This window comes from Achroia grisella, unplaced genomic scaffold (assembly GCF_030625045.1).
Source record: "Achroia grisella isolate CSIRO2021 unplaced genomic scaffold, CSIRO_AGI_Agris_v1 utg783, whole genome shotgun sequence".
Classification (NCBI taxonomy): Eukaryota; Metazoa; Arthropoda; class Insecta; order Lepidoptera; family Pyralidae; genus Achroia; species Achroia grisella.
In genome coordinates, this window is record NW_026713023.1 from 1032514 (window position 1) to 1059948 (window position 27435).

General features: G+C 33.9%; 2 protein-coding genes across 2 annotated transcripts; one reads left to right on the forward strand and one right to left on the reverse strand.

The window, feature by feature from the left end:
* Nucleotides 1-918: 918 nt before the first annotated feature.
* LOC131851452 (BOS complex subunit ncln) lies at nucleotides 919-8506 on the forward strand. The gene is made up of 10 exons (XM_059201955.1): nucleotides 919-1209; nucleotides 2015-2202; nucleotides 2971-3157; nucleotides 3904-4034; nucleotides 4931-5143; nucleotides 5516-5740; nucleotides 6134-6301; nucleotides 6858-6951; nucleotides 7320-7449; nucleotides 7929-8506. The coding sequence occupies exons 1-10, from the start codon at nucleotides 1035-1037 to the stop codon at nucleotides 8068-8070; spliced, it is 1653 nt and encodes a 550-aa protein (XP_059057938.1). The 5' UTR covers nucleotides 919-1034; the 3' UTR covers nucleotides 8071-8506.
* Nucleotides 8507-14454: 5948 nt separating this feature from the next.
* LOC131851448 (hemocyte protein-glutamine gamma-glutamyltransferase-like) lies at nucleotides 14455-26313 on the reverse strand. Its single transcript, XM_059201950.1, has 14 exons — nucleotides 26231-26313; nucleotides 23978-24105; nucleotides 23612-23730; nucleotides 21918-22050; nucleotides 21051-21234; nucleotides 20306-20523; nucleotides 19843-20049; nucleotides 19195-19414; nucleotides 18500-18658; nucleotides 17927-18047; nucleotides 17260-17368; nucleotides 16524-16684; nucleotides 15404-15595; nucleotides 14455-14558 (listed from the first exon to the last, which is right to left on the reverse strand). The coding sequence occupies exons 1-14, from the start codon at nucleotides 26299-26301 to the stop codon at nucleotides 14466-14468; spliced, it is 2115 nt and encodes a 704-aa protein (XP_059057933.1). The 5' UTR covers nucleotides 26302-26313; the 3' UTR covers nucleotides 14455-14465.
* Nucleotides 26314-27435: the final 1122 nt, after the last annotated feature.

Consider the following 27435-nt stretch of genomic DNA (forward strand, 5'->3'; position numbering starts at 1 on the left):
GTACGTTTAAATCTTTAAAACTACGCAACGGATTTTGAAACAGTTTTTTTAATAGATAGAGTGATTCAAAAGTATAGCATTATATATATTTGTATGTATAATAACATGTACAATAGGTAATTATTAAACTATTCAATGATAAATCTACTACTGGTTCCCGTTGGGTGGCTCGCGTAGGAAAGTACTGTAGTTGTGCTCGGCTACTGGCATCGAATGAATTTAAACTATTTCTCTATCGTCACAATGGATTCACTCCGTAACTTTTTAAGATTCAACAATGAAGTTCAATTAGTCGATCAAGTCAAATTGATCGAGAAGAAAAATTGAAGTTATAGCATGGCCAGACTTACAGGACCTCTAGTTAATCCAAATCTTAGAGCTGTTGGAAAATCCAACAGCTAATAATGAGATATGATTAAAAAGGAAGGTTGTATGTACTTAAATTAATAACTTAAGGCAAAACTTTGTATTAGTGCTACTTTTCGACGCTAGATGGCGCGGTAAGGTGTCGATGAAATACTTCATATTAATAGTAATATGAAGTATTTCATCGACACCTTACGTTATAAAAAGTAATAAAACCTATTGTCATTGACCATAGAAATAATTTTTATTTTATGAAACTTTCCTATTTATATTTTTAATATCCTTCTTTTTAATTAGCACTGCAGCGATCCTACATAATATACTTATTTTCATAACGTATTTAAAGCCTCAAAATAATAATTATTCCTATCGTATCTATGGATAATGTTTTAGGAGTTCATTAAAAATGTCTATCAACTGATATTGCTACTAATATACTTCAGTCAATCGATTTTAAATTTTATCGATTTATTGCAGCCTCTCACTATGAGTAGAGTTAAGTCGTTCAGAAAAAAAAAACATATGTCAAATGTCATTATGTGTGTCATTGACCGACCGATACTGTATGTACTTTTGTAGTCACACGTAAGATTTCTAATTGAATTATGTGTTAAAAAATAAATTGTTGTGTTAATTTGCTTAGTATTTGCGAATAATTAGTGTCCAATATGTGGTTAGACGAGGCTGATGGCTTTGCCGAAATTTTCAAAGGCTATTTGCCCTACTATTTGCTCGTGGCTCTGCCTATTTTTATCATCATGTCCCCAGTGAACCCTGTTGCCGCATCCCATGAATTTTCAGTATACAGAATGCAACAATACGACTTACATACAGTATCTCATGGTAAGTGACCATAGTTATATAGGTTACAAGTTTAGAGTCTTAGAAATTGAAATTGATGAAATTTTAGGTTATCTTCATGTTCAAACTTATCTGAATTTCAACAGTCGTGTTTACTTTTATAATCTTATCTTATTAGCACTTAAAATAATATTGATTAAAGTTCTAGTTAAAATTTAGGATGAAAATTGTGTATCTGTCTTACTTATTAATGTAATGTCCAATCAAAAATCTAATAATAATTTAACACTTATGTTCATAGATATATCGTCATATCACACACCTACTACAATACAGAATTCAATCAGATATATTATGTTTTAAAATAAACTACTTTCAACTTTGGAATGGATTTTGCAAAATTTGTAATTTTATGTTAAACCAATTATTGTACTAGCTGTGTAATAACATAAACAGTTAAAGCAATTTGATACTGCACCTTTTCATTATCTCCTTTTGATGCTCAACTATTTAATACTAAGTTCCACTACATAAGATGTGGGATACTATTTACCAAATTTTTATTTTTCTGAGAGAGAAGCTTCTGTTCAGAGGATTTGTGTGTTTGGTGGCCATTGGTATCCACACGAGAACTCCCAAAGGTCGACCTTCAATGAAATTTTGGTCTCGATCATTCAAGTGGTATCATTACACAGAGAGCAAAATTTATATCTGAGATTGCAGTGCTTCAAACTCTGTTTAATCTATTCTACATGTCTCTATGTGTCTATCACCTATTACACATATATGTTATGTATGTAGCAAGCTTTTCTTTAATAAGAAAGTTAATATCTGTTAATTTGAATAGGGTGTCGCAGCGCCAGCTTTAACTTAGAAGGCAGATCTCTAACTTCTTGGAGTACATCTCGGCACTGTGTAGTGGCGCGAGTGGAAGACATTTCCATTGAACAATTTATGGAGATCAGGAGCAAAGCAGGTGCATTACTTCTGGTGCTACCAAAAAATAACACTTTGTTGTCACCTGAAGACAAAGAGGTAAAATTCATATGATTTTTTTTAATGTAACTCAAATAAAAAAATACTGATGTATACAGGTGCCTGCACTAATAGTACACATTTTAGGGCAAACAGGATGACAATCTGCCTAATCAAGAATTAATTACTATGGTTTCCAAGGTTACTTTAACATGATACATTAGCAGCAATTAACAGCAGTATGGTAACTTTTGACATCACTTAATTGTGGACCCCACATTATCAAGTGTCACCTATAATGCAACTCATACATTGCCATGCACTAAGGTGTCACACTTCTTATTCTGTAATTTCACTCATATATTTAACCATACAACTACTATATACTAACTACGAAAAACTGCTTACAAAGCAAGTTTTTGATAACTGAAATAGGTGAGACTGCATTGCATGCATGCAGACTACTTTTTACAGCTTACCTCTGGGTCCATGGTTCAGTTTCCTATGTACATAATTTTTCCTTTCTACATATTTTAGAACTATATTTTTGTTATATTTTCAAGGATATTTTGTATCTTGTAACATTAAATAATTAAGATAGGTATACAAAAATGTGAGCATGGGTGATATTATTTGTCTACATTAATATTACCAGTGGAAATATCCATTATAAGTGACTTACAACATGAAACTTACTTAACATGCTTACTTAGCGATATGGGCTGTATAATCATGATGCCCATTCAGATATGGAATGGAGTTCTATAAAAAATAAATAATTATATTATTATTATTAAATACATTAATCTACTTGTTATTTATTTTCAGCATATTCAACTTCTTGAGATGGCAATGATTCAAAATGAGGTCAATGCTCCAGTGTACTTTGCTGAGTGGAGTCCTGACTTTGAAGATATTCTGAAGGACTTGCAACATAGTTTTATAACTGATGATAAATCAGGAACAGCACTTGAAGCTATGTTCAACAGTGTCTCCTCTAATGGTTACCAAATAGGTAAGCAATGTTGTTTACAATTTATATAACCTGTATCTTTAATATCAATTTATTTTAAAATTATTTATCTCAGGCTACCAATGGATATAGGCATATTATAAATACCTTATAGACTAAAATACATATTTAATAATACATATATATATATATGTAATACTGCCTCCATTTAACATTTGCGCTAATGATATACACTGACGGGGCATCAGTGGGGATGATAGAATGAGCATGAAGCCAGGTCAGGTTCCTCATTGTGACCACTGACTCTCTATAGCTCATATTTTTTATCTAATACTTTTCAATATGTATAATACATGTTTGCTTATTGTATACAAATAGTTATATATTTAGACAGATATTATGTATTTATATATATATTTATATTTGTATATATATATATATTTATTATATATTCTGTGTACAATAAAGAATTTATTATTATTATTTGACGTCTCTGTGGTCTAACGGTTTAGCACCTTGCCTTCCTTCCGATGGTCGCAGGTTTGATTCCTCTCATTGTACAAACATTTGTATTCATGATTGTTTGTATCGGTCTGGCTATTTACTATACATATCATGTATGTATGTACAAAAGAAATGTATCTAATGTATTTATAGCAGTTGTTTAATATCCATAATGGAAGCTCTGCTTAGATTGGGATTAAATGGCGTTGTGAATTGTCAGGGTTATTAAAATTGTTATATTATTATTAACTTTTGTAATTTTGTTTTAACAAATTGTTTTGCAGTGGTGTCAGCATCGACGCCTGCGAAGTTGGATTCGAAGCCAGTGACCCTGCACGGCAAGCTGGTGGGTCGCTCGGGCTCTGCGCAGACTATCGTCATTGCTGCACATTACGACTCAGCTGGTGTTGTTCCTGTTAGTATTTACTTATTTAATACAGACTTCTGACCCACAAAACTTTATCTGCATGACATATTCTCCGTTTTTGCAACGTTGTTTATTGCAGCTATGCTCCTATGGGTCATAGCTCGTAGTTACATAGTCTATAGACTTACTAGATAAATGAGTATATTGAAAGAGTTTTTAAAATCGGATTATTCATACCAAGTGTTACCTGAAAATTTGAACTTGCAACCTTTACCTCTTTATATTATTAGTTTAGACTCTCCCGTTCAACAACAGGCGGACCACAACATGTCGAACCTCGGACCGCCGAATATGTGATCATCTTTCTCAAAGATGTTTTTTTACGAAATAAATATCGTTCGAGATTAACGTACTCCCGCTTAGAAGACACTTCTAATTTCTGCTGTTCCTCTTGAGTACCAAACTATAGGGAACTAGCTCAAGACCGTGTAGTTTCTCATATTAATTTAAAGTCTTGTGTTTTATAATTCAGTATTTAATTTTTAAACAATTAGTAATCATATCAGTTGTTTTTTTCTGGACCTCGTTAAAATTGTGAATCCTCACACTATTCGGACCCCAACCTAAAACTTCTTGCTGACCACTGGTCTAGACTAACAGTTGGAGGAAAGCGCGGAGAGAATTTAACTTTTTAAAATTAAACTAAATTAAATGCCTACAATAAAAATAACCAAATTTTTTCTCTATAACAATAACTATCTCCAAGGGAAAGTCCTGTTAAAATCGGTTCAGCCGTTTCAGAGATTGTCCGAGAGACAAGAACAAACATACAGATAGACAAACAAAATTATTGTACAAGAAAAGCCTTGTATGATGTAATATTAGTACAGATTTCAATACAATGTATTATTTGTAGTAGTTATGGTATTATTTTATGCTTCTAGGAGTTATCTCAAGGCGCGGACTCTAACGCGTCAGGTACAGTAGCGGTTCTGGAGTTGGCCCGTATATTCTCGCGGTTGTACTCAACAGCTGCGGGCCGCGGTGCACCCACGCTGCTCTTTGTTCTCACTTCCGCTGGACACTCCCTTAACTACTTCGCTGCGAAGAAGTGGTTAGAGGAACAGCTGGATTCCACTGACGCTTCATTATTGCAGGTAATTTTGTCAATTATATTATTGTTATAGTTAAAGGGCTTTTAACACGAATAATTGTAGGATATTTGAAAGTATTTACCTCTCTCGACATTTCGACTTGGTTGCACTTTTTTTTTAATGAAAATGGAAGTATGTGCTGACGATTTACGCAGGCGGGGCACCAATGGAGGAGCATAAGATGAGCATGAGGTCAGGTAGCCCATCGTGGTAAATTCATCAGGAATTTATCACAATGGTTTCTAGGGGGAACTGCGTGGACGTCTACGAAACATGGCACATTGATAGCAATGGGGTCATCTGTCCACATTACTAACAATCCCATTTCTACTGATGCTCATAATGCTGAAAAGAGAAATATTGTTTTTTAATTAGGATGTCTCCTTCGTGATGTGCCTGGATTCCATATCGGCGGCCCCATCACTTACCATGCACGTATCGAAGCCTCCGAAGCCGGGCGGCGCGGCACACTCCATCAAGTCCAGGCTAGGAGCTCCCATCAATCATAAAAAGATCAATTTAGCAGATGAGACACTCGCTTGGCAGCACGAGAGATTCAGTATTAGAAGGATGACAGCGTTTACATTAAGCGCTTTACAGGTAAATTAAGCTTTTATGCAGCGCTATATATACATAATGATAAATATATGCAAATGCAGTGCTGTGCATTTGAATGTGACTCTTACTATTTAATCGATTTATATTATTTTGTTTAATTCCGCTACAATTAGCATGTGTGAGATCACAAATACTCAGTGTAGAAACATGACTAATATTACGACCTTCTCTAATGGCAATGAAAAAAATGGATTGGTCACTGAACAGTCAACACTAGGCTTCCAAGCTATATCCAAACTCTATTCAATGCCTGATAATGCCTCACACTCACTATAGCAATCTGCCACGATAGCCCATGTACACCATTTTCTCCGTCCAGTAGTCCTTTATGAAGGTAAAGCTTTGGTCTGACCATTTATATAAAAAAAATTACAGAGTCATAAAGAGCCATCAAGAGGTTCTCTCCTGGATACACCATCAGATCTGTCGGAGTCGAATCTGGTGAGGAACATAGGAGTGTTGGCGCGAGCTCTCGCTTCCCACGTGTACAATCTGACTGACGAGGTTAATAATGAAGACGCCATCTTGTATGATGAATTGTTGGTATGTTCAAATTAAAATTTACAGGTTTAATAACTTTTCTTTGTAGTAGTGTAATACAGTAACTAAAACCGGAATAAACCAGTTTTTAGTAACACGTGTATTTAGTGTTCACAAAATCTCCCAAAATTGGTGGAAAACCCCTATATATGCTATATTTTCCACCAATTTTGGGAGATTTTGCGTCGATAGGAGGAACTACTATTGCGGAACAGGCTGCCTTATAAAAAGGTCATTAGTTTCTCTATCATCTGATTGCAGTAATAATAAAAATAACTCGTCATGTTATAGCTTTCTTTATGGGCTATTTTCATGTGATGGTTTGTTTTTGTAATGCAATTTATCAATCTTCTTATACTTCCTTGAGTCAAAGACCATTAGCTATACTTTCTAACAATTGATTCAGAGGTTTCAAGACCATCAACTTATTTTTTAGACGAAGATAGAGGTTTTTAAACCTCTAATTTAATTTTACTTGTATTTTTCAATAATTCAAAACAGTATATATATGTATATGTATAATATTGCATATATAACATCAGTAAAAATATTTTTTTAGGGTGTAGACGAAGGGGCGATCAAACATTGGTACAAATATTTGTCGTCACAATCTAGGGCACCTCAAATAGTCACCACACTACCACCAAATACTGGTAAGTTTAATCTTTTATTTTTATTATTAACGGTTTTATTTATTTCATTGTTGTAAAAAGTTTCTAACGGGTTACAAATTCGAAACCGTTATAAAAATAGAGAATTATTTATATTTCCACACAGACGTCTATGTACAAATTTATTTTAAGCTGCAGCGGTGAAGGAGAGTGTTTATGTAGCGTAAAGGGACTCCTAACAGATTTGGCTCTCTGAGGACCATGCACTAAGAACATAAATATTACGAACTAATAAACTGAGGAATTACCATAAATATTACGAACTCAGAATACCTCTATGTGGTTAATTTGTATACGGTCGAATTGTGCTTATATTAAATTTATTTGAATAAATGTTATTTCTTTTTCAGGTGTGACGGGTGCGTTGGAGAGGACTTTGTCCAGATACATGGAGGTCACTGTGAGCTCACACGCGGTTGATAAGCGGGAACCAGAGTACACGTTGTACGGCCCGACCACAGCGCAGTTATATGTATACAGGTATGTTTATGATGACGTCATTACATATGTATGCTCTGTTCCAATAGTTTTTATAATACATCATTTATATTACTAATATTTTTAAAGACATATTACATAGTACTATAAGGTCCCGGTTTCGATTTAGTTCAGACTCCAGACTCTTACAAGGAATGACTTGTAAGTTTAAATATAATTTATTTACATTGTAAGATTCTTTGTGAGCAGTAGAATAATAACTATTAATAATTATCACCATATTTAACAGTCTTTTTTGAATAGTCAGTTATTCTTCTTTTAATCTACGGTCATTCACCGTTTATTATAAGATTTGAAACTATTTAATAGCATATCCCTAATTACCAGCTGAATTTTATTATATATCTGTATGGAGCTGACATGGTAGTTAACTTTATGCATGTTAGTCTAGTAGAAGATGACATACTGGGTTAACCCCAATTATGCAATTTTTTTTATTAATAACATTTTTACTGTTGTAGTGTAAAACCGGCGGTGTTCGACTTAATCCTCACGTTGGGTATAGTGGCGTACCTCACAGTCGTATATTTTGCGATACAACTTTTCCCGCGTTTCTACGAAGAGTACGCTCGGATAGTGACTGGAAAAGAAAAAATTAATTAGTCCTACATACCGGCTGTGTGAATTAGACTTTATGTTCATAATTATAAGAGTAATTTTGCTATGTCTAATAGTATATATACTAAGAACGTTCGTCGCCGAAGTATTGCAATGTTGGTATAATTTGTCAATATTTTCTAGAAACTTATTCCAACTAATAACCCCATTGTGGAATCATCCTCTAGCAATGGTATTTCCGAACCGATACCATATTACCTTCAATAGAAAAAAGTTTAGTCCTTTCTAAAAGCCGGCAATGCACTTGCAGTTCCCCTGGTGTTGCAGGTGCTTATGGGCGGCGGTAGTCACTTACCATCAAGTGTGCCACTAGCTCGTTTGTGTTTGCGCTATAAAAAAAATATTACCCAAAATTTCTGGTGATATTACCAGAAATTTTCGGTATTATTTTAGTTGGTTAATTGTCAGGTGTTTTCTAGTGCGTAGTTTGGACTAATGTATACGCCGAATCAGCACCAATGGAGGATGATAGGATGAGACTGAAGGTAGGTTCTTTAGCGCGTCATGGCGACATTCCATGAAAAATGTCCTACTACGCTAAAATACCACCTGTTAAATAATAACTCGGAAATATTGAATATTATTCTTGAAATGGCAGATAGTGGAGTAATTGCAAACTTCAGTTATGAACGATCTTAATTAAACCACTTAAGTAGATGAAATGCAAAAATATATTAAATTAAGGCCTGTTTCACAATCGATTAAACTGATTAAACTACCTCGAATGGAACTGTTGTATAAACTTGTAGTTGTTGTTTCACAAAGAATTTTATCTCAAGAGTAATTTATATATGAACTAGTGTAACATTGTGGAACAGACTCTTAAATTTTTAATTTAAAATGGTATATCACTTTATGACTTACCTGTGCGTGTTTATTAATTTTAATAAATTACACGCTTATTAACAGACTGCATTAAATTAAAATGTGTTTTGGGATACATAATAGAAGTGAAACTTCAACGGTTACCCACCTCCACCAGTCTTTCTCTTTCTCTCGTAACTCTTTTTCGTGACCGAAAAATCCTAATCCAACCCGTCTATATAGAAGTTTCACTTCAAAAGCGTTTTGGAGGTTAAGCTCCAACAGTCAAGTTGGTTTTCTACCTTGAAATTATTATTTAATGCAGTTTTTTACTGAGTGTGCTAAATGCAAAATGAACCTTATTTAAAATATATCAAAATCTTATTTTGGTTTGATCATTTAAAGATTAATCAGTCATGTATATAAGTTATGTCAAGTATTTTATTTGTTCATAAATAATATTTAAAAAATATATCTTAAATTGTTAGTAAAATTGAAAATATACAGACACGTTCATATTGTAACATCAAGTCATAATTTTAAGATAAACTGAACAATGGCAGAAGAATAACGAGTTAAAACATTTATTTAAAAGAACATATGAACAAAGGAAACATGTGTTTGTAATTTCTCATTATATTACCCAATCGCAGGCTAAATGAAACAAATATTTTCTTATATTTTTTCGCCGTAGATGCGAGGCAAGAGAAAGTTAAAAATCAAGATATTTCTGTCTCGTTCTGTCATATTAGGCATTTAGCCTCTTTTTACATTCAGAAAATAAAGTGTGTGGCATTTATTAATTTATACTTGGTTAAGTTTTTGCTCAGTTTAACAACTTGAATGATGAGTCTAAATATTTCAGTAAATTTTTACTTGCAACATTAATTTGAAATGGATTATATTTGGTGCACAATTTTTGTATTAATTCTGTAAAATTAATTAAACCTAAATAAAATGAAAATATAACTAAATTTCTTTCACATTTTAGAGTACTTTTCTAAATTGATTAGTGAATTTTAGAGATAAATTTATTTTGAATGTCACCTATAACTGTGCAACATCATGTTAGACTTAATCAGTCTAAAATGTTTATAAAACATTATCATTGTAATTGAATTACATAATAAAACCAAGCAATACAATATGAGTTAATTTATTGTGAAATTAATATATTTCTTATGAAAAACGTCTCGTTTTTAAGTATTATTATTAAAATTAAGGTGGTAATTACAGTTTGTTTATATAAAGACTAAAATACTTTAAAATTGAAAACTACTGTTTAATATTTTGTACTGTGTACATGCATTGTGAAAGTTAATGATTTTTTTTTTCTTATTTTCTGTACATGAGATTCTAAAAAAATAATCTAAATACGGAAGATTCCTCTCCGATCAATAAATTCAAACGGGGATCGAAATTACGACGGACTGAGACGTTCGAACCCCTAGCGGTGCTCTCAGACTAAAGTCGTATCCGTCAGGCAGGAGTAGGCCATCAGCCGCTTATTTGCTCAGTTTGGTTCACTTTTGATCAGTAAATCAAATATAGTATATAGTGGTCATAATTAGATATGTAGTCATATATATGTATTGTATTATATCATTGATATATATATTTGCTTTTTGAATATTGTATAATATATGTTTTGTCATGTTATTTCACTTTAATTATATTTCCAGCACTGATAAATTTCATGTAATGTTTTTTATATATGCTTGTACAGTGGTATATCTACTTTTCCGTGAATATAAAAAAAGCTTTTGTATATGTATAATTATTTCGTGTAACTACAAAGTTTATATATATATATCATAGTTCTGTATTGAAGTTCCTTGAATTTAGATTTTATCATGTTAAATGTAGTAATAAACAGAGTGACTTGTCCATTTTGTTGTTTTCTCTATGATAGCTCCCTTACAATGTTATATCACTATTCAAAATAGGGGTTGATGGTAGAAGGGTGAAAATTAGGGTTGTACGTATTTTTTAATATTACAATAAACTATTACTGTCAATAAATAAAAAAAATAGGTGGACCAATCACTTAGACGTATGAAAAATAGTTTACGAACTACTGATTATATTCATAAGGATAGGTCAAGCGTTTTCGGATAAATTTTGGTATAAACATTGTGACACGAGAATTTTATATATTAGATATGTTTTTAAAGATTAATATTAATTTAACATACTTATATATCATGTAATCAGTATAATCTTTTAAACAATATGCTGTATCTGCGAAAACACGTTTGTGCTTTCAGGATAATGGTTTAACTGAGCAATCATTGAGAAATAAACCAAAATGGACAAGATTTTATACCGTTGTATTTCCATTTATTGTGTGAAACTTTATTAAATTCATACAACCAAGCAAGAAGTCATAATTTAATTTGTACGCTTCGCAATTTACAATAGCAAACTAGTTTTTTTTTTAATAAAGGTTAAGGCCCAGTTCCATAAAATGGAAATACAGCCCAATTTTGTGATAGTCAAATGAATAATATATCATGTTTTACCTTAGGGGTATTCATTAATTATGTTAGGCGTTTAGAGAGATGTAGAATGGGGTTTTCTGAGCAGAATCCCCTCAATAATTCCCAAAAAAAAGGGGGGGGGGGTAAATATTACGTACGTAACGTACGTACGTAAAATCGTATTTTATATATAATATTATTATATACAAAATACGATTTTGATCCTTAAGAAATAGTAAAATTTAATATTACCATATTTCTTCACTAGAATATGGCTGAATCTTACAGCATAACATTATGATGTTTATGCGAATACAAATAGCACTGAGTTAAGGTAGATAATGCCATTAGGCATCATGTCCTCCATGACTACAATTTTGTATTTGAAAGATTAAATAAGTTCTTAGTAGTCTTAAGTGATATTATAGTCTTGAAATAATTTAGTTTTTTTTTATGAATCCAACAAAATCAAGTACAGACTAACGTATGGAAAATTAAGTGGGATTAAGGAAAGCGACAGACAGCCGTGCCAAATCTTACATGTCAAGTACAAAGGAGGGAAAGGGTTGTGGAATCCGGTAAAATAGCCTGATATAATTAATGGAAGTGCCCTTACCACGTATGTTATTTTCGTTAATTTTTATGAATGAATTAATTAAATTAAATAAGTTAATTCAATTATACGGTTTATGGTTTCGGTCTCAGTCAAAGGTTTATATTATAAGTGTGTCTAGATCGATTCTAGACAATGGCACGATTGAATATTTTGCGTATTTTTTTTAAATAAAATGCAGTCAATTATAAGTACATTTATTTGAAATCAGTGTTATATTCTTTGTTGCAAGCAAGAAATAATAGTATTAAACAAAGAAGTACGTTTAAAACTGATTTAATTTATTTTGGCATGTAGTAGTAAACACCGTTGTAATTATACTTTATTATCAGAGTTGCCAGTATATTTGTTAGCAGTGCCGGGTGCAGTGCATCAACCTTATGAGTAAAAATAAAAATCTAAAAATATGCGACCAAAAAAAAGCTTTCGAAAAGCGGATAATATTATTTTGCTCAAAAATTGGGACGACTTTCGAGCAATATTACCCGCTTTACGACGGCTCCTGTTCACCTAATGTGGGATACCTGGCAAACCTGATTTTTACATTAAAATGAAATAATGTTGCGTACAAAAGTGTTACCTACTACCTATGTACATGAAAAATAGACGTGTCTAGTTACAATCTATTTACTGGTGTTTTAGGACAAAATATGTGGTTGTTGTAAGTGAAAATGGGTGAACATTGCATGGAATTGATATTATAAAATTTTGTTTTTATGTTTTGTTTCATTTATCTATACAAATAAATAATATGAAATGTCTGTTTGTAATTTCAAATTAACAGCTTTTCACTAGATGTATATGTAAGTATATACGGTACATACATGAAATAGTTAATTAAATTTTTTATATCTGTCTATCTGTGTTTGTCTAATGTTATAAAGAGTAGCTTCGGCTACTTTTATTTAACTTTATTTTTTTTATTTTATTAAAAAAAATGTTTATATCTAGTGAAGAAAGTAGCGAAAGTAATTTACCATCATGACTGTTGTCTCGCATGTGGTTGTCAGAACTACTGGCGTTAAGTTGAATAGAACACTTGACGTTTCACGATATATATACGACTATATGTCGCCTCTGGTGTTAATTTGATTTTTCACCAGAAAGTAGAGTATGAATTCATATAAAGTTTGTTTGGTATCGACCAAATTTGAACTCACGACCTTTAGAGTCGAATTCTGGCAGTAACATTCACTAGGTCATATTTTTAATCACGGCAAGTTCGCATTATTATACGTTACATAAATTGCATGATCTATTTACAAAATTATCTTACTAATATGATAAATGTGAAAGTTTGTGAGTATGGATGATGGATGTTTATTACTCTTTCACATAGAAACTATTAAACGGATTTCGATGAAACTCAGAATAACATAGGTTATAAATTTCACGTGTAACCGCGGGCACAGCTAGTAAACAATTATAAATACCATCATGTAATATAAAATAGAACTTTAATACACGTTTGAATGTAAAAATATACATTGTAAAGTAAAATAATTATCATTAATTTATATCTACATAGACAATGGGAGTACAGCACTAATCTGGTTCAATAGAATATAATAGATAATCTGTGATAATAGCAAGCACTTAAACTTAAAATTTTACTTTTTGACTGTTTAATTCTATGTCATTATATGAACCAATGGGCGACAATAATATTAAAACACGGTTCTTATAGGTAGGTAGCGGATTTGTCCTAGTTTAAAGGGCATCCGGGGAGCGTCCGGGGTAATGTAATTTGCGTTTTGTTTTAAGAACAAAAACAATCTAACTGATTATTAAGACAATGTAGCAAACTGTAATAAGATTCTGTTTTGTTAGGCACATTTAAATAAATGATTTATGACATTCTTAATTATTTTTTATCACACTGATTATGTCTAAAAATAACCTGTTGACATGTCCGGGTTCTCGACGGTGTCTCGTGACTTTAAAATCTAGTGTTTTCACGGGTCTTGTTTTGGTTACCAATTTTTCGAGATGGCAACCCTAGTTCTACAGAATATTTCTCTTTTTTTATTGTGTATGGGTTTGCGTTTGGTGTTACCTGATGGGAAATGATGGCGAGACCTAGCATGTATTGCGCTTACGCAGAAGATATCTATGCACCCTACGGTACAAATGGAGCAAACGAACCCAGGATTCTTCAAATCAATACTAGAAGAATCCGGGGCTATTTCTCCAGGAAAACGAAAACTGTGTCCAGTCTTTTGCCTTCCCTTGTTTTTTTAAATAGTAAAATATTCGTTGCCATGCCATTCCATTTTATTTTATTATTTAAATATAGTTTTGAGTATCTTGAAATGGCAACACTTACACATACATAATTAAATATAATATCAAATGATATCCAAATTAATTAATCTTTATTGTATTTTGTTTGTTCGATCAAATTGACTGCATACAAAATAAATTGCATTATTAAATGAATTGATTTTGGGTCTTCTTGTATTAAACATAAAAAGTAAAGCGTTTTATCCATCATACACCTCCACGCTAGCGGCGCCATGTACATCCTTTAGTTCAGCCGATGTGAATGTCGCCACGAAGTTAACATTACCCAGTCTCTGTGGAAATTTATGTTCAATTAATGATAGGGATTACAACTTCTAGAAAATTACCATTAAAATGGAGGGTATTATGAGTACAAGCAGCAATGCATCAGGTTGAACTCCACTCTGTCCCCCATGGAAACCATAATGCAGTGGTGGAGTCAGTCAAAATTATAAATTGCTATAATAATTTGGCGACCTTCCTTTTTAAGTCCGAGTAGTAAACTTAGGTAACATAAATTTACTATTTACTACAGTTTTATTTTAAATATATATTAGTTTTATTTTAAATATATGCTAATGGAATGTCCGCCTGCTTTAACGATTTTCGCTGACGCGGCAGCAATGGAGGATGATAAGATATGAGGTCAGGTCAGTTTGCCCATCGTGATGAAATTACCAGGAATTAACCACGATGGTTTCCAGGGGGAACCGCATGGAGGTCGACCTAATTCCTAGTAATATATTACTAGCAATAGAGACTAGACCCTATTACTAACAATCTCCTTCCCACTGCAATAAAGAGTATAATTAAAAAACAAAGAACTAGGTCACAACACTGACAATAATATTTATAATTAATATTACTTTCATTCAATATTTTGAAGAAATTTTGCCTCAGTGGTCTAGCAGTTTCGGTATGACACCGTTTTGCTTCCGACGGTCGTAAATACGGTTTCTTATACGATGAAAACATTTCTATTCATGAGTATGATTGTTTGTAATTGTCAGAGTGTGTATTTACAGAAATGTAAGTATATCAGTTGTCTAGTACACATAATAGAAACTCTGCTTAGCTAGACACTAGATGGCTCTGTATGAGTTATCCTAGGGTATTATTATTTAAAAGGGTTACTTACGCTAGGCTGGATGGGTATTTCAACAGCGAACTGACCCTGAGGGTCGACATCTCCAACAGGAAGGCGAAGAGTGCGGCCTGATATACCTGAAGATGCCAGCCTGCACTCACAACCGGTCAGAGTGAACTCCAATGGATTGTCGAATGACAGCACCGCAGTGGCTGGTTGCCAGAACATCAAGTCTTCATTGAACTGAAATAAGTAATAATGAATTTTTTTTTCGGACTACTCTAATGCTGTTAGCCGCAGCTGGCCTTTACAGCTTCACCGGGCGAGCGCAGATGAAACTCCGCGGAAGGACTTACGAAGCGGCTGGAGGCCTACTCCCTTCTTACGGATACGACTTAGTCCGAGTCGCTAGGAGTTCGAACCTCGGCTTAGGCCGTCGTAATTTCAATCCCCGTTTGAATTGGACGGGGCATAGATCGGAGATGTTAATGTAATCTATTGTAATCCTATACTCATGCTTTACTATCACTATGATGGCCAACAAGAGCATGTTCGGGTATGACCCGTCAAACCCGAAGCTTCACTCGCCAGTTGAGGGGTATCTCTAATAGATCGACGAATGAGAGCACCGCAGTGTTTGGTTTCCCAAGCATCAGACCTTCATTAAACGGAAATACCTACTATGCTGTACCTCTTAGGACAGTAACGCACAGCGCCCCCTAGTCCCAAGTTAAGCTAGCTAAAACTTGTGTTATGGGTGCTAGGTAACTTAGACAAATGCATAGATTTTCTTTCGTAAATACGTACATATTATACATAGAAAACACCTATCCTATCAAAATCGGTCCAGCCATTTCAAAGATTAGCCGAAACAAACAGACAAAAATTGTAAAACATGTTATTTTGTTATATGTACCGTATTTATTTTTATACATATGCATGTAGTAAGAAACGGTTATTTCAATATTACAACCAGACACTCCAATTTTATTTATATGTATAGATAATACAAGACCTTCGTTTTGAATCACTCTATCATCACTATGCCGAAAACGGTATTAAAATCGTTGCGTAGTTCAAAAGATAAATACTGATACAGAGCGTAAGCGACTTCATTTTATAAAATTCAAAATTCAAATTCAAATATACTATGTAAAGATATAAAATGTACCTGAATATTAATGTTGGGTCTGATTATGTGGAAGTCATCATTATCTGCCCAGGACTGCTTGGTCTCTTCAACTATCACCATCGCCGATATCTTCATGTTGCAGTACTCCACTAACTTCGGTAAATACTCACTCGCTGTTACTTGTATGCTTATTTCTTCACCTGGAATTTATAATTGTTAGCTTTAAGACAATAGTATCTATATTATAATACTAGCTGAACCCGCGACTTCGTCCGCGTGGAATATAAATTTATTTTCCTAAAATAAAAGTAGCTCAAGTTATTACATCAGCTACCTGCCAAAAAAGTCCCGTCAAAATCGGTCCAGCCATTTCAGAGATTAGCCGGAACAAACAGACCATCATCATCATCATCTGCTTCTTCCTTATCCCATTTATTTGGGGTCGGCGTAATATGTTTTTCGCTTCCATTCATCCCTGTTCGCAGTCATCGCGTTTTTTACTTCCTTTCTTACCATATCATCTTTCACAGAGTCCATCCATCTCTTTTTCGGCCTTCCTCTGTCCTTATAACCATCCACATTCATATGTAACACCTTTCTTAAAATATTATCCTCGTTCCTACGCATTACATGTCCATACCATGATAGACGATTACTCTTCAACCTCTCTGACACCGGTGCCACTTTCATACTTCTCTCTAACAAACAGACCGACCGACAAAAATTGTAAAAAATGTTATTATATATACGAATATTAAAAGAAATAGATACTTACTCGTATTTGGTGCTATGAAGATCCTCCCTTCAACTTTCTTAACGACATCAGCTCTGACACCATTGTAGAACACACTGAAGGCGGATAGAGATACCTTTATGTTGCGTTCCTGAGAAAAATATTAAATATAAGTACAATACAATGTATGGGTACATCAATATGATAATTATGATAATGATTTAATATCGTCTGTCCGGGGAACCTATAATCAGCACTGTAATCTCAGAGTGGGTAGATAGAGACAATAACAACACTTCAGATGCCTTCCTGTTCATAAGCTTATTGAAATCCAGTGTAACAAACGGGAAACTTACTGCCGAATACGCAGTCTATCCTGAGGAGATAAAAACCATCACACCTAAGAATATCCTTCACAGACAGGTCTTTGAATAAGGGTGATCACAATAGATCTAAGTAGATCGCAGGGCTATAAATCTAAAGCACATGACAATAGCCCAAATACATTAATCAAAGAAAATACTAGTGAAGTCGTAAAGTCAATTAAATAAAGTCAAAATAAAATTGACACAAATGTTTTAATATCAGCCAAACTCACAATTTTCGACTCACATGTCCGGGTAGATAAATAAAATTTAATGTTTACAAAGATACATTGTAAACATTTTGATTTTACCACATAGAGTGAAATAATTTATTACGTAGTTACCTCATCAGAATTGTTTTGTATGTCAACAACGACACTGAAGTCCTGGCCAATTGGTACGCTGTCCAGCTCGCGTAGCTTGAATGTGACGTCACTTGCGAGGTTGCTAGCCAACGAGTAATACCTGAAAATAACCATTTGTTAGCTCACATTAATTTAATAGTAATAATTAAACTCTTTAAAATTTAAACTCGTACCTGACCGAAAGAAGAAAATTTCGACAGTTTTAACTTTGACGCGGTCATTATTTATAAGTATAATTAGTAAATAACGGGATCTTACCATGTTTTATTTTCCCTCAGGGAACTCAACAAAAATACTTATAAAATCGACAGTGTCAACTACATAGATGACGATGCTTTAGCTCAAAATCATCTTGTAGTGACCCTTACTTAATAGGTGAAATATAAATCAGAGGAGTTAGTTTGTTTGTAATTCTTTATTGTACAGATCATGTATGAAAGAACACATGACTTAGAAAATAAAGGAGTACAATGGTGGATTAATTCCACACGAAGGATAAGTCCTTTGTCATTGTGTCATGTTGAGTATAGTATTGGTTGCTCTTTCACTAACCTCTTAGCTCTTTCCGAGAACCGTATTCCGTTCATGAGGGCGATACGTTCGGAGACGGTGCCCTCTCTGTACTTGTACTGGTCGGTAATGTCTTCGCGGTCTTCATCACCGATGGGATCAAACACGAATGGCTTCTTGGTCAGGATCATGCGGCCAACGCTGTAAGCAATATATAACTTAAGTATATTACACACATACACAATATACAAGGTAATTAAGATTTCTATCCTCAGATTTGGGTGCGTGACGTTTAATTTTACTATGACATTAATAAAGACCTTTACAATCACGTCTTAAACTTCGAATGATCAAAATATATAATTTCATGATTTCATGGACTACAATAAACGATAAGTAACACCATTAACTAACTAACTTGGAGCGGTGAAGGAATTCTTCGTTATTAATACCAATGGCATCATAGTTAGCAAATTTACCATATCAATTCAATTTCCGCATAATACTTCCTTGGGCATTACAATCTTACCATCCTCCATGGCTAATGTAACCGTCTGTCTTCAGAAAGAATTTTGTGACAGAGTTAGAGAATTACACAATATGAACGGACTGTGTACAGTTTCCCTGTTTTTAACTTACAATACAATCAAACCTAGTTACAAAGTAATACCATAACACAATTAACTAAACTTTATCCGTGTCATCTTTTAAAGAAGTGGGCATAATTATATACTTACTGATAATCATTAGTGTCAACTACTGAATACCCAGATTCAGCATAAGGGTCAACTCTCCAGCGCAACAGATCAGCATTAACACACGACAACATAAACTCCACGTCGTGTGACACACCCAGGACTCCTTGCTTTATAGCTTCTAAAGGAGCCGGACCGCACTGGTAGAATCCTGATGAAGTCTCTTGTGGTGTTGCATCAATGGCTTGCCAACCACCATATCCTGATTGGATTTTTAAGAAGCATATTGAATTTGCATAATATACAATCGCTTATCAATGCTACTTTTTTGGACGAATGGTAATGGAATAGTTCACCTACCTGTTCTAACGGTACAAGCTAAAGGGGCAGTAGTGGAAGATAATGAGATGAATATGAATCCGAATCATGTTTCTATTGCTGATGAATGATTAAATAAAATTATTAAATTTCCCAGTATGTCGGAAAAGATGCGCACTACAGATTAGTGGACTTGAGAAATAGTTAGAAGCGAATAAAGAAAGATGGATATGTGCAAAGACAGAACACTGCAGGCATTGATACCAAAACGATAAAGAAGGTATAAAGGCTTACCCATTCGTCCACTTTACGTCTAGACAGGTCATCGCTAAGCAATGTGATGTGTCAGGAAATAAAAAAGTAAGACATTACCTTCTGGGAGATCAGGTCTCGCCATCCAGACATCATTCCACACGTGATAGTTCCAGATGGAGTCAGCGCCTCTAGGATTGTTAGGATCGAAGTCCAACTCCTCCATATGCTCAGTGTAATATTTGTCAACACTCAAGGAATTGTTGGCGTCGTGCGCTGATACGAAGTTGGTTACCGAGCGACATGGGATGCCCAGAGCACGACATACTGGCAAAATAAAATAGATTGCACAATTTTCCATTACCAGAAAGTCAAGAATATAAATTGAGACACGAAGTTTTGTGAACTCACGATAATCACACTCATATACTATATATAAATGATTGTATGTGAAAAATTAAACCCGCTGCTACCATTGGAAGTAAGACGGTGTTGGATAATCGCTATACCACAGAGTCCGTCTAAATTAACAGACTCCGGGTATGAATATCCTAAATGACGTTTTCTAACTAATGTTACAGACCTGTTGTGACAACGCTGGAGAATACCCAACATTGGCCGTATCTTACTCCTTGCTGCGTCTCAAAATATTGTTGAAGTATATCCACAGATCCGGTCCACTCGGACGGCGATGTACCATCTTCGTACTGCCCACTCCATCGACCGACTAGCACCCCAGCATCATCATTGGAGTTCACAATACGGGAGATGGCACGAGTCAGTTTAATTGGGTCTCCACGCCTAAGAAGAAAGAGGTTGCATTGTTATAATAGAAAAGAAATTGCTAATATTAAAATTAGACCCTTTTAAAACATTTGCCAGTCATGGAATTTTCTTCCTTTCGAATATTCTCGATATTCGATGATGATGGTACACGGTAACCGTCGCCTATATACATGAAAATAAATAAATTTTAAATTATTATTGTTGTTATTATAATCTTATGGTTAAAACAAATCTGGGAAACGCGGCAAATGTTATATACATTTTACAAATTTTGTGTCAAATTTAATTTTCATTCAAGTCAATTATCTTCGTAGATTTTAGTTCACTGTTATGTTGATAAAATAGTTCATAGACAAAACATGCCTCTTATTTCACAGCCTAACCCCATAACCGAAACAGCTTCCAAAGTAAATTGTCTTATGGTAAAAAAAAGTATACGGTCTTATGGTAACTGAGGTACGCACAGTACCTCAGTCTCAGACGATTTTTTACAGTCTATCTCTGGTGAAAATAAACTAATTGCACGTAATATGTACACTAACTGATAGAATGGTACTTGAGCTCTGTCCAATATAAACATGCAAGCCGGCAGAACTGATGCATCGAACTGTCCATAGACCCAGGGCTTTCCGCTTGCTGACTTCGTGGATCCCACCCAAACCTTTCCAACGTCGTTCAAGACGTATTCCTGCAGTAAATTACAATCTTCCATGTATGTTTGGTCATCTGCAAAGAAAGTGGTTGATTAGTAAAACAGATTTTTCTTGGTGATTCCTATTGAGCATTATACTAATATTAGTTACTAAAGTATTGCCTTTTACAAAGTTCCTACAATCTCTATAAACAAAACTTTAAAGAGTCCACGCATGAGCGAGTGCTCTCTGTAAAACAGGTTCAGAGAAGATACGTGCATATTCCCGCGTACTTGCTAAACATAATTTTAAGAAGGTTTTAAGGTTATTTATGTTCCCACGTACCTTCCACACATCTTTTAACCAAGATGGTTTAAGGTTTTTAAGATTAAAAAATGAGGGAAATTCAGTGCTATACATTTCACAGAGCGTGTCGCCGCTACAACAGTTGCGATAGAATGCAAAAGTCTTCCCGTGGGATATCGCATTGGCGTACCGAGAAACTCCGTAGAGTTTTAAGTGAGTATGAATCTCACATACATATGTCCCCAATACCCCGGTCGAATCTATGAAGATTTACTTCAAATTAAAAAAAGTTTTTAACAAAGTTGTCAGCATGAATCTCTGTCTCACATATCAGCAGCTTGAATGAATTTTTCAACATTTGTATAATATAACACATGTTAAAGAAAATGCATTCACACAACACTTTATCAATTATGCTATAAAATAAATAAATAATGAATACTGAATAAATAAATTAGAGAAATAACTTACCAGGGTTCCAAGGATTGAACAGAATGTAGATATCCTGATCGAAGACGTATATTTGGCGCTCTATAGAGTCTCTCAACCTGGTGACCACTCGGAGCGTCCATGAACCTATGGGGACGTATACCGGAGTAAATACCTGGTAAAAAAATTTTATATTTTAATTAAAAAAATATTATGCAACTTTATCATTTTACATGTGTATCCAGTGACTACAGGTAGATTATTTGTTCAAACGTTTAAATTAAAATTTTAAATTCATTATGTGTATAACACATTATGTAAGTGGGATATTCGTCATGATGCTGACAGGGGCTTTTACGAACATCGAGATATCTGAAATGTTTAAACAATAATGTCCTGGTAAATATCCCGTTACGATACTGTACAAGATATATATTTTAAATTATTTATTTCAAGTCATAGCAACAAAAAAAAGTTATATAGTTGAAAATAATAATAATAATAACAATAAAACTCTTTATTGTGTACACATAAAATAATAAGTAAATACAGTAAATAGTAAAATAATAACAAAAGGCGGTCTTATCGCTAAATGTAATCTCTTACTGACAACCTAGAAGAGAGGACTTATGTACATAGAATAGGGTAGGTGGCACGCATAAGACTATTTATTATACAACTAGATATACATACTTATATTAGGGATATATATATATATATACATACATATATACTACATGTTGTAAGAAATAATGTTTACTTTAAAAAACAGTTTGAATACAATAACACAGTGTTGGGATGAGTAGTAAATAAAGTAAGCATAGCAATTCCTGTGTCAGGTACATCCTGCTCTTCTATAGTATATACATCGTCATATGTATTTTCTCTTAAAGATTATTTAAGACATTAGAGACCAAATACTACTAAACAAGTTATTTATTAGAAGTTAACTATAATATATAGTTATATTTATAATACACCTACAAAATAAATAAATACGAGAGAGTCAATTGATTGTACATATTGTTTTATAACAATAATGTAACACGTTCTATTTTTTTGTCGCTAATAGTGTTTGAACTGTGAAAAATCTCCATTTAATTAATGTGTTTGAGTTGTGAACTATATTTATCAACAACCGCTGTTGCTGCGACCTCGTCCCGAAAATATCAATAAATAAAGAACTATTTTCTACTCAACTTCGTGAAATTCAGAGGTTAACCTATGTCATGATTAACCGGAAGAAAAATTATATAGGTACATATGTACACCAGTTTTTGAAGTGAACTTTTCGTATACGTTAAATCCAGAACCAATGGTATTGATCTACCATGTAAATTCAATCACTATGGGATGCCTCCTTGAAATCGTCGTGCTTATTTCCTGGTGTACGGATTTTGATGAAACTTTACAGTAATAGCAGCTTATACATCAGAATAACATATAGGCTATAAATTTCATGCAAGTGAAACCGCGGGCACAGCTATTACTATGTATATGTTTACATTATTATTTCATATATATATATATTAGTCTATAAGGTATTTATAATAAGGCCATTAGTAGCCTGAATTAATTAATTAAATAAAGTACAGTAAAGTAATTTGACGGCCGTGGTGGTCAGCGGTTTAGCACACCGTTTTATTCCGATGGTCGCGGGTTTGATTCCTCGCACGGTGCAAACATTTGTATTCAATAGTATGTAATGATGATAAATCACATTATTACTAACTCACCTCAAAAGACAGATCCTCTCCTTGCACTTGAGTTAGTTTCGCACTCCAGGAGTTGTTGTCTGATATCGCGTCTGAGCTTAGGAACATGGATCCCTGAGTATCCATTTGTGGTTTGTTCTCTAAAAAATAAAAGTAAGTAAAATACAGATTTTTAAAATAAGTTTAATGCTTAAAGGGGATTGTTAGTAATATGGATTGATGATCTTATTTCTAGCAATGTACCATTTCAGATAAATTCTTGGTGAATTTGTCACGATGGGCTAACTGGCCTGACCTTATGCTCATCTTATCATCTTCCACTGGTGCTCCGCCAGCGAAAATTAAGAGAAAATTAAAATTTGCTTATTTTATATAAAAGTAACGTACCTAGCGTGAACACGAGTTGTATTATATCTGTTTCCTCATCGTAGGACCTGTCGAACCGCACCACGCCGTTGAAGGGTTGTCCGCGGCGGACTACTGTTGTAGGATTTTCATCATTCACCACTTCATATCTACAAAAATATATTATATGGCGCAATATTCGGTTATTACATCCTTAATACAATTATTATAGAACGCAAGTGCCGCTAGATGGCACTACGAATTCCGGGCGATGAACAGAAAAGTGTTGTCTCAGTGAACTGCGAGCAGCAGCCGAGACAACACCTGCTTGGGAACTGTACGCGTTCAATGTTTTTAGTTTTAGAATAGTATTATTGGTTATAATTGATTACTTATTGATAACTATCAAGTAAAATCTAATTTACATTTCTACCGTCTATTATTTCACATCTTCATCTTTATTCTCAACGCCCACCTACAATGACAGATCGAGATACTCTTCCTGATACGTCATATATCTCGCTAGAATCCCAGAGGGTGTAGGCAGAGGCATTATCGACTGTCAATGTCACGGTGAATACGCAACGCTTGACATTCCCACATTTTGTTGAATTCAAAGTGGCAGGGACCGAGTATATTACCGGCTCTTGTTTAATTTTGGATTTATGTCAGTGTTTCCTTTAGTGGAGACAGAAATATAAATTGATATACATAGTTTTTTTAAATCTACAATATAAATAAATAAATGATTAACTTCTGTGTTGAGACCGCAATACGAATACATCTGTATATTATAAACTTATGCTCATATTACTAAAGTACAAAATAAACGGAAATTATTTTCTCTTTTCCTGCGTCATAAAGTCTTTGGTAGATTTTAATGTATCCCAAGTTGCTATCTGCATTTGTTTTTCTTATAATGCTTCTTTATATTTCATATAAAAGTATGTGCATGTTTACAAAAACACAGTTGGCATTGGTTACGATAAAAAAATGCTATGTATAGTATTTTTTTATCTTACACATCAAGGATTTCTTTATCCATCCGCTGTATTGCTTTACTTGTAGCTTTGTAGCAAATATGTTTGAAAGATTGAAGTATTGTATTGTAAAACCGACGACAGTTACTAAAATTACTGGATAAGGAGCATGACATCTTAGTCTTAGTAAATGGCAACGCCTGTGTGATCTTATAAGTGTCGCATGTTAACGTGATACTGCTGTTTCTGTCTGTATGCCACGGTAACAGCTTCTTAACACATGGGCCATCAGCTCGTTTCCCTTTCAAAAAACAGATTTCACAAAAACCGCGTATATTATAATCGCAAATATTTGTGGGTATGAATGGACGGATGTTTGTTTTGTTGTTATGTCACGTAAAAACTACTCAACGGATTTTGATGAAACTTTCCAGTAACGTAGCTTGTAACGTAACGACAGAATAACACATAGGCTACAACTTAAACGGATATTATGTAAATTGGGCGAAATATAATGATAAATGTAAAGTGTTATGCAGACGAAGTTGGGCGGGTCTGCTAGTATTACATACTTTAAAGTGACAGTGTTTAGTTTGAACAGTTTGAAAGTTTGTCAAAATCGTGTTATTAGAGACGTTAGTGTGTAAAAAAGTTTCCTGAATGTCAAGCCGACATTATATAGCGCGAACGTAAAAATAACCAAGATAAGCTTAGAATTCAAATAACCGCAAAAAGTAAAATTATCCTGATTTTGTAACTGGCAAATCGATCTAATTTTGTGTCTAGTCCAGCTAAGGACGTCTGTTATTTATTTATTATATCATTATTTACCACCATAATCGCCGTTAACTTAACATTAAAATCGAAACAGATGAACGAAGAGAATAAATTATTTTGAGGTCACACTCAAGGTCTGATCAATGAATTTATCGTTAAAAAGCCACGAAAAATCCGACGCAAATGGCATTACTGAAATACTAATACACAAAATAATTTCTTTAACTTATACAATATCTAAAACGTACTACATTACATAGTATAAAATAAAGTCGCTGTCGCTGTCTGTCCCTATGTATGCTTAAATCTTTAAAACTACGCAACGGATTTTGAAGAGGTTTATTTTTTAATACATAGAGTGATTCAAGAGAAAGGATTTTATATATAATACATGTAAACCCGTGCAAAGCCGAGGCGACTAGCTAGTAAAACATATTTCATAAATATTGCGTGTTATATGTAGGTTAGTATGTATGAACAGATGTAACATACATATGTATTTGTCGTTCGTTCGTCGGTTGTTTTTAATACAACTTACCTGCTTGTATTATGTGATTCTGCGTTCTCTTTCGGGTAGAAATAAACAACATTCACAACTAGTGGCTCCATTTTTTATCTGTAACAAATTAAAAATATAATGTACCCTTCACGAATTTCAGATGTGTAGTCAGAGGTATTTTTTTAATGATAATGGAATGATGCTCCCGTCTGCGCTAACGGATTACGCTGGCGGCCACCAGTGGAGGATGATAAAATCATTTTATCATGGGCCAACTTACTTTACTTGTTATGATTGGCTACCTGACCTCAATCAATATTGGTAAGTGGAAAATTACCACGATAGTCCAGGGTGATGTTTTTTATGGACTATAATGAAATAATGCACACACCTGCGCTAACGGTTTACGCTGGCGGGGCACCAGTGGAGGATGATAGGATGAGCGTGAAGTTAGGTCAGTTAGCCCATCGTGACGAATTCACCAGGAATAAATCACGTTGGTTTCCAGGGAGGACCGCGTGGAGGTCGACCTAACATGGTAAATTTTTAGCAAGCGGGCTTCTGTTTTTCATTACTAACAATGCCTTTCCCCATCCAGGGAAATGTCAGAGGTACTGTTAACTATCACAGTAAATATTTGACGTGACGCTGGGTCTTGGCAAGGTGCAAACTTAATGATATCTCTCGGATTAATGTGACCGTGCGATACTATCATCCATAGCCATTCCATCTGCCCATAATTACGTATAACCAAGCATACGAGCCTTATTTGATGTTCCATGGAGATGAACAGAGCTAGCAAAAGCAGGCTCCCATTTCTATTGCACTGAGTCTACTCAAAAGTTAATTATTGTCTTTAATCGATTTCCAGAACTAGACTTATTATAATTAGAATGTAATTTTCTTAGGATGACAGTACATTATGTAGGTAATGTAAGTATATGCAATATAATTTTTATTCTATTAGTATTTATATACATTTTATTTATTATATTATATCTGTTTTTTTTAGTATATAATTTATTATTGTGGGTTTGATTCCTCGCATGGCACAAACATTTATATTAATGAGTATGATTGTTTGTATCGGTCGGTTGTTTACTATGTATTTGTATTAGTTATTAATAGTCATAACACAAACTGTCGCTAGCAGACCCGGGGTCTAGATGGCGCTGTGTAAATTGTCTATTATATTATTATTATTATATTATAAAAAAAAGTATATTATATCTATCTATTATACT